At 35.4% G+C, this 8,058-nt stretch overlaps 3 protein-coding genes across 7 annotated transcripts; 2 read left to right on the forward strand and 1 right to left on the reverse strand.

Moving 5' to 3' along the window:
• The first annotated feature begins 195 nt into the window (after positions 1-195).
• Positions 196-2,940, forward strand: LOC124336817 (protein germ cell-less-like). The gene is made up of 13 exons (XM_046790623.1): positions 196-522; positions 586-610; positions 705-803; positions 880-892; positions 995-1,078; positions 1,150-1,301; positions 1,365-1,495; positions 1,554-1,726; positions 1,795-2,002; positions 2,100-2,206; positions 2,295-2,406; positions 2,476-2,566; positions 2,625-2,940. The coding sequence occupies exons 1-13, from the start codon at positions 389-391 to the stop codon at positions 2,745-2,747; spliced, it is 1,452 nt and encodes a 483-aa protein (XP_046646579.1). The 5' UTR covers positions 196-388; the 3' UTR covers positions 2,748-2,940.
• Positions 2,800-4,277, reverse strand: LOC124336823 (histone H2A.V). The gene is made up of 5 exons (XM_046790635.1): positions 4,126-4,277; positions 3,904-3,981; positions 3,689-3,802; positions 3,247-3,376; positions 2,800-3,189 (listed from the first exon to the last, which is right to left on the reverse strand). The coding sequence occupies exons 1-5, from the start codon at positions 4,126-4,128 to the stop codon at positions 3,116-3,118; spliced, it is 399 nt and encodes a 132-aa protein (XP_046646591.1). The 5' UTR covers positions 4,129-4,277; the 3' UTR covers positions 2,800-3,115.
• An 869-nt stretch (positions 4,278-5,146) lies between these two features.
• On the forward strand, positions 5,147-8,058 carry LOC124336819 (RNA-binding protein squid-like). 5 transcript variants are annotated; one of them, XM_046790628.1, is made up of 8 exons: positions 5,147-5,462; positions 6,636-6,676; positions 6,743-6,870; positions 6,929-7,075; positions 7,151-7,391; positions 7,475-7,558; positions 7,621-7,695; positions 7,785-8,058. In XM_046790628.1, exons 1-8 carry the CDS (start codon positions 5,260-5,262, stop codon positions 7,859-7,861), a joined length of 996 nt encoding a protein of 331 aa, XP_046646584.1. In that variant the 5' UTR covers positions 5,147-5,259; the 3' UTR covers positions 7,862-8,058. The 5 variants fall into 5 exon arrangements, with proteins under 5 accessions (XP_046646584.1, XP_046646586.1, XP_046646582.1 ...); XM_046790630.1 differs by having other exon boundaries at positions 5,148-5,462; positions 7,451-7,558; positions 7,621-7,715; XM_046790626.1 differs by having other exon boundaries at positions 5,148-5,462; positions 7,451-7,558.

An 8,058-nucleotide genomic window follows, 5' to 3' on the forward strand; every position in this document is an offset into this window, starting at 1 on the left:
TTGCATAGTCACCATATCCACCAATCTAAATTTGTTTATATTTTAGTTTTTAAATGTTAGAACTTTAGCAAACAAAAAATATGTGCCTGAAAGATAAGGTTAGAATTAGAAAGTAGAAAACTAGAAAAGTAGAAAACAAAAAAATTAATCAAAAAAAAAATCAGAAATTCGTAAATTTGGCTATGCAGACTACCTTTGAAGTCCCGCCCACTCGAAAAGTAAATAAACATAAAACATATTAACGGTGTGTCGACGCTACAACACGGTTACACTTTATTGTCATAATATTTCAACAAAAAACAGAATATCTGCATTCATGTTGTCAAATTTTGGTCTCCGGGGGTGACGCTTATTTTTTAAATAAATTTTCATAAAATATTACTTTGAGATGGGGTTGGCTCAAAGTGCATGTAGTTACGTTTTTGGTCAACCAAGAATAAGTTATCAGAGGAAACGAAAACGACGGCAGCTTTCGACCGTTAATGGAGATGACAGTGACGTGGATTCCAATACAAGCAAAAGGTATATTTGTAATATAATTCTTAACTTTGCCAATATATTTCTTCATTCATATTTACAATGCAGGATGCGGTTAATGACAACATCACAAGTAAAATTATTTGTTTCAGTGGTTACAATTACTGGAATTTTTACCATAAAACATTGATACATACATTGCCTTTTTTATTTGTTTATTTTATCAGTACATCTACAAAGCCCTTTTTCAGGAAGGTAAAAATCATGATATAACTCTCATAATACTTGGAAAAGAATGGAAACTTCATAAAATCTATTTGTGTCAGGTATGTGAGTGTTATTACGTATATTGACTATTTGGGTTTTTAACTAAATTTTTTTTTTTTTTCAAAACTCTTACAGAGTCCATACTTTGGTATGTTAATATATTATTTGAAATATTATACAGTATCATCTTCATCAACTATTAATCTTTTATACATCAGCTAACAATTATTGTTTCATCTATCTATATTAGCCAGCATGTTTTCAGGATCTTGGAAGGAATCAGAGCAGAATGTAGTACACATACAAATTTTGGATCCCAATATAACCTTTGATTGTAAGTATACATTTTTATTTGTTATTTAAGATGAAAATATGGAACTCAAAAAAATTATTGGCTTGTTTTAGCATTGAAAGTTGTATTAGGTTCTCTTTATCAAGATGAACTGGAAATTGAATCATCAGAAGTAGTTTCTTTATTAGCTGCAGCATCACTTTTACAACTAGATGCAATCATTTTGAAATGTTGTGAAGTAATGGCTCAAACAGTCAATATTAAGGTATACAATTTATTTAGTTTAAATATGAAACTTTCTGATTATTGAATTAACAATACATTTTAGACAGTGATAACTTATTATGAATCTTCCAAAAGTTATGGAGTTTGTACTGTGAAAGAGGCATGTCTTCAATGGCTCTTAGTAAATCTCTTATGCTATCTTCCTGAGTCACCTAATCGATTGCGCGAGATCAGGTATAAATGTACAGAAATGTTATATCTGATTCACTACTATAACTGATACTATTGACAGTGCCGATCTGATGGAGTTGTTAGTCACATCGAAAAACCTGTGCGTTATTCAGACTGAATTCTCACTTTATGTTCTATTGAAGTTCTGGCTTTTTCTGAAACTCCATCCTGAATGGGAAGGAACGGCTCAAGATGGCATTACATGTGCTAATAAATATTTCCAAGCAGAAGCTGGTATGCAGAGTTTTAAGATTGTTTTAATTTAGAATTTGTTAACACGCTTTAGTTTTCTTTTAAATTAGCCGAATCGGATTTAGAATTTCTTTTGAGGGAAGTTGGCAAGCCGTATTTGAAAGCATTTAGTGGACTCAGGCTCGCATCTCTTATTGGGCATCCACAAGATGTTGACATGATTCAGGGTGATCAAATTATACCGGCATCACTTCTTCTCCCCGTTTTTCGTACCCAATGGTATCGGATGCTTCAAGCCGATCAAGGATACGATAAAGGGTATGTAAAAAATCTGACACATGATTATCCATCTACCTCTTTTCACTTCTTTTACATATATCTATCATAATTGAAATTAACATTGTTTACCTGTTAGGCCGCGCCAGCTAAATGAAGCCGAATTTGATCAGCATAGTCTTAGGTGTGGACGAGTTCTTTGTGCCAATGGACAGCAAATGTGGCGGTGGACTGGATTTCACTTCGGTATCTAACTATTAAAGTTAAAAAGTAAATTTGCGTTGTTAACGTAATAATTTCTTATTTCAATTTCATGGTTTGGGTTGGGCTATAGGATTGGATTTGGTTTTGACATACGAGCACAGTTGTTTGAAATTGCGTAGAAATCATCGCACGGAAAATGAAAAGACGCTTAGTCATCAAGCACGTCGGAATTTAATGTTTAAGTGTGTATTGTTGGCGCGTCGAATTTTTTTTTTTTTTTTGTTAACCTTTTTTTTTCCATTTACTTGCAGATTGACTATTTACGGTTTGGACGAACAGAGGATGGTTCAATACACACGAAGTACTGGAATACAATCGACGACTTTGGGAAAAAACGAAGAAGTAAGTAGCAACATGCCTTGGAATTTTTTTTATCTTTATTGTTACATCTGTGTTTCAGATATGCCTTATAACTCTGGATAAAGAAGAACTTCCCTTGTTTTTATCAGCTAACTTTCTAGTGGCAACTCCTCCTATACCACGTGTTTCTCAAGTCAAAGAAGATAATAGCCTTAATTTGTAAGTGGAAATGGAACTTAACGTGATTTATATATGTAAAGCGACAAATTTCATACAACGTTTAAAAAAGCGACATTGTATTTCTATTTTTTTTTTTTTTTGAGTTCTCTTAACAATACGAAGGGTGAAATACGAGCGAATCGATGACAATTTTAGAATGAAATTAAATGAAGTGGTCCATTGTAGGAGAAGCAAAATGCAGCTGAAAAAGGTCTGGGATGGCTTGTTGAGATACGACAAAAACAGGAAAGAGAAACCAAAACATAGAAAATTTTAGTCGCGTCAATACAAAGAGCACATTCTTATTTTTTCGATGAGGTCACGGGCGAAACTTGTTTTCATTCATTAGGGGCCAATCAAACAAATTTTAGTTTATGGTTTAGGATTTCCAGGTGTGGGCCCTCCTTTTTTGCCAATCAAGGACTTGTGGATGTGAGGAATGACACCTTAAATAATTGAAGAGTTAATAAAAAATCTTTTTGTAAGTTTGAGAAAAGTTTTACCTCCTCCAGCAATGGTTGCTTTGATTAAACTATCCAACTCTTCATCACCGCGAATGGCAAGCTGTAAATGGCGAGGGGTAATACGTTTGACTTTGAGGTCCTTCGAAGCATTTCCCGCCAACTCCAATACCTAAACACAATCAATTTTATAAAATCTGAAATCAATTCTAATTATTTAAAAAAAAAAAATGATGTTCTAGAAATCCTTTAAACGTTAAACACTCTCATGGACACGCACTCGCAATTGACATCAAGTTTCCGTTAGAAATTTTCAAATTCAAACCGCTAGAGAGAAAAGGGGGCGGAGTCAGTCTTTGAGTTTAGAACGTATCTCATAAATGGCGGGAAAGCTAGTTCCAACGGAAACTTAAGTATCTTCACTTTTCACATGATTAAAGATGTTGCAACAGAATAAACTCAAGTTAATTAGTAAGAACCTTACTTCAGCCGTCAAATACTCGAGAATTGCGGCACTATAAACAGCAGCAGTAGCACCAACTCGGCCGTGACTTGTTGTCCTATTCTTTAGATGCCGGTGAATACGACCAACAGGAAACTATTTATACAAAATATTGATACAAAATACAAAATATATGAACTGATATCCAACTGAATAAAAATGGACCAGTGTGACACAATCAAACTTTGAAAACTGACCTGAAGTCCAGCTCTTGCTGACCTAGACACAGCTTTAGCTTTGGCTTTTCCCGAGTCCTTTCCAGCTTTACCTCCAGCCTAAGAATGCAATAAAAACAGGCAAATTCAGTGAATTTCGAGTTGAAACTTTGACAGCAGCTAAACCACATGACAAGGAATGCAAATATGCAAGAATTGCATTCAGATGACAATTAATGAGCAGGAAAACTTTGGATACAGTACCATTATGTATAAGTCACAAGTGAATCGTACTGAACCCAATGGCTTCGCAGAACTAAACCAAGTATAGATGCTTAAAAGCGGGCTGTTCTGACAAAAAAGACGCGACTACCTCAGTGTATCCCACTGTTGCCAATTCTCGGATTTCGTTTTCGTCGCCCATCATTTGGTTTCGACAGTCGACACACATCGACACGTTTCTTTTATTCTTCGAAGGGAGGGTTTTTTCAGCTGTTTTTTTTTTCCGTTGACATCAAAAGTTTCCCAATCTATGGGTTAATTCGTCCAACAATTAAACTTTAATATCAGATATTCAGATTGTTTCAACACCATTATGTAGTTACCCAGCTCCAGTATACGCCGTTGATGGAAACAATTTTAGCGTAAATTTTTTCTAACTTTCTTATTGGAATTTGTAGGTCTGTTTAAACTTGAAACATTCACAAAGAAGCTTTTCTAAATTTGATTTTTGCGTTTAACATAAATTCCATTTTCAACGATATTTAACTTGGAATTGAATGACTAATTCAAATAAACACATGTTCCCTGTTTAGCGTAAGCTACTCTCGTGTTCGTGTGTGCCTGTATTCTACATTTTAAAATCGTGTTTAATGTTCAAATAGATAATAAACCATAGGTTTCCATGTATATCCTTCCAGTTAAAAGTTTCGTTCCAAATTTACATCTCTCTCCGTCGTTAGCTTGCCGCCTTGCCCATACAGCCATGGTCCATGGGGTTTATCTGTGCTCTTACCCTCTTACACCGAGAAAACAAGAATCTTTCGATTTCCGCCACCAGCTGCTGTTCTGTAAGTCACAACAGGGATAAGAGAACTGGCTGTTGTCCCGAAAAAAAAATTTAGTTTCCGTTTTTCCGTTACTTACATTTTAGTTTTAAATTAAGTTAAAAATAAAATATATCATAATTGTTTAAATCTAACGTAGAGTATAATGTTAAAATATACGTTTTTGGTTTTTTGATTTTCCGTAAATTTGTAGGAAGTGGCAACAGTGCACGGCATTAGGGAAGCTTGAAGTTTGGCGTCATTTCCGTCAACTTCTTTATTCCGCTGCGTCTGTTAAGAATTTAGTAACGTTCATTTTCTTTTTGCATCCAATTTGACTAGCCTAACAGAAATGGCTGCGAATCAAGATTATACGGAGGATATGGCACAAGGGGACTTTAGTAATGAAAGCTATGGTGACTTTCAAGAATCAGAAACACAGCAAGTGCAGGAAAATGCTGAACTAAATGGAAACGAAGCAATGGAAGAAGCAACTAATGGCGATGGACATGAAGATTCCACTTCTCAAGATCCTTTGGGCAAAGATGAAGATCGGTAAATACAAATCTCTTTTTCTTTAATTTAATATTTTTTTCGTGTACGGGATCCTTTTTTTTTGTTTGAAACGTAGTATGGTATTGAAATCTTGAACTCTTTTCTTTTGGAACTACGCTCGTAAACATTTTTCTGTCAAATATTCATGCCTCCTGACATTACGGCTCAGTAAATCCACAGATATCGGTTTCATCTTTGCTTGTGTACTGTACAAATTGTGTTTGGACTTTTGTCATTTTGGTGTTCATTATTTGCTCATCGTAAAAGTTTTCAACTTTTAACATCCTGTCAATTAGCCATTTCATTAAGGCCTTTGATTTGTTTGGAAATGTCATAAAAATTGTGTTGTTTGTAATTGCAAAATTATCAAATGAGAGAAGCAAATATTTTTTTACATAAGTATCGAAACCAAACCCCAAATCCTCCAGACAGTGTTCTTGCAGAGCACAAGGTGACCAGAACAAGATCTTGAAGCCACCACCATTCCAGTGGGACACGAGGTGCACCATGGAGGACGTCAATGGATTTCTTTAAATGACTATTCAAAGGGTATATACTGGCCATTTTCATAAGCTTCCCTTGCCAAAACAACTTTGCATTGGCCTAGAGAATGTCAGTGCCCAGTTGGTTTCTCTATAGATGTTTGCAAAACATGTTCATTCATCAAGAAGTTTGTGCTAAAGTTTTGTTTAAAATTCATCATTGGATCCTCGAGTTCTTCAGAATCAATCAAAATCAAGTAAATTGAGATACATCCTGAAATTTAAAGTTGACAATGTAAACCATCTTTAAAGAGAAAATGTCAAGACTTTCAAATAATTTTCAGATGGATTTGAAGATTAATCAGATTTGTGTTAGTGTCCTTTTCCTTTGATACATGAATATTTTTGTATAAATTTTGATTTCAATCTTGGAAATGTCTACTCAAAACAGTGCGGTTGCCCTCCCTTTTTACTCCTTTTTTTTATACACAATGTGCATCTTTTGTTTGATATTTTTGTAGTCGGAAATGTTTTAACGTAAATTTCAGAAGATTTTTCACATTGTGTCGATTCCTAATAAATGTTACCAGTCGTGGCCTTACGTCGTTCTTATAGTGATCGGAACTTTTCGATTTTTCCCTTCACTATTTGAATTCATTACTAAAGTTTTAATGTTTCGATTATCTTTCAGGAAACTTTTCGTTGGTGGCTTGAGCTGGGCAACAACCGACAGTAAGTTTATATCTTTAATTTTGTTCTATTTCTTTTGTTTATTTATTTATTATAATTTTTCTGCAGAGGAATTGCGAGAACATTTTGGCAAGTACGGTGAAATAGAAAGTATTACAGTCAAAATGGATCCCCAAACAGGGAGATCAAGAGGTTTTGCTTTTCTGGTTTTCAAGTCTGCTGAAAATTTAGACAAGGTAAAAATAATCATCCTATTACAGTTAAAAGTACCTTGCTAATCTGAGTTTTAAATAGGTAATGAATGCTGGAGAACATATAATTAATGGCAAAAGAGTTGACCCCAAGAAAGCAAAAGCCCGTTCTGGAAAGATATTCGTTGGTGGATTACCTCAAGATACCACAGAAGAAACTATTCGTTCATTTTTTGGAACCTTTGGAAATGTAAGTATTTCTTTGCTAACTTTGCTAACATTCAATGGTTTAGAACCCATTTTTATTTTCTGGTTGTGTCTTTAGATTGTAGAAATTGAAATGCCATTTGATCGTGTCAAGAACCAAAGAAAGAATTTCTGCTTTATTACATACGACAACGAGAATGTTGTATTTGACCTACTGAAAACGCCAAAACAAGTCATAAATGGAAAGGAAGTTGACGTCAAGAAAGCAACTCCCAAACCAGATTCCTTTGGCCCACCAGCAATGAGAGGTGGAAGAGGTGGTCCAGGTGGTATGCGAGGCGCTCCACGAGGAAGAGGAGGTAGGATCTAATAGGAAAATTCACTGTTCAGTTGCTTTTGAACTGTTACAATTTTCAAGGTTGGGGCGGTTGGGGTGGTCAAGGCGGCTATGCAGCTGGAGGATACGGAGCTGGTTACGCAGGAGGATACGGCGGAGGCTATGGTGGCGGCTACGGATACGGCGAAGGTAATTTGAGTCAGAATTTGTTTTAAAGTTATGTCATACTCATGATATTATTTTATTTACAGGATATGGATATGACTACTACGGAGGTGGATATGATTCGTACGGAGCTTACGGTGACTACAGTTACGGCGGATATGGTTAAGATTAATTTTTAAATGTGCCCTGAATGTCAACTAGTATGACAGATGATGACGCTTGAATTTTTCGTTTTTTATTCCTAATGCAGGCGGTCAAGGGCAACAATACAGCGGAGGTAAACAGCGCGGCGCTGGACGCCAGGCGCCGAGACACCAACCTTATTAAGAATGTTAATCGATCCGGTCCTGCAATAGAAATGCCATGTCTTTTTTCTTTGTTTTTTTTTTCTCCCTCATTGACAGGACACTGTACAAACAGTTTTATTGTCTGCACCTCTTTCTCAATTTGGTATAAACCTGTCTCATTTTATTTGTCACTCGAAACAATCGATCAACTTGATTACATTCTGAATCAGTGGAAAA

Source organism: Daphnia pulicaria, chromosome 4 (assembly GCF_021234035.1).
Source record: "Daphnia pulicaria isolate SC F1-1A chromosome 4, SC_F0-13Bv2, whole genome shotgun sequence".
NCBI classification, from domain to species: domain Eukaryota; kingdom Metazoa; phylum Arthropoda; class Branchiopoda; order Diplostraca; family Daphniidae; genus Daphnia; species Daphnia pulicaria.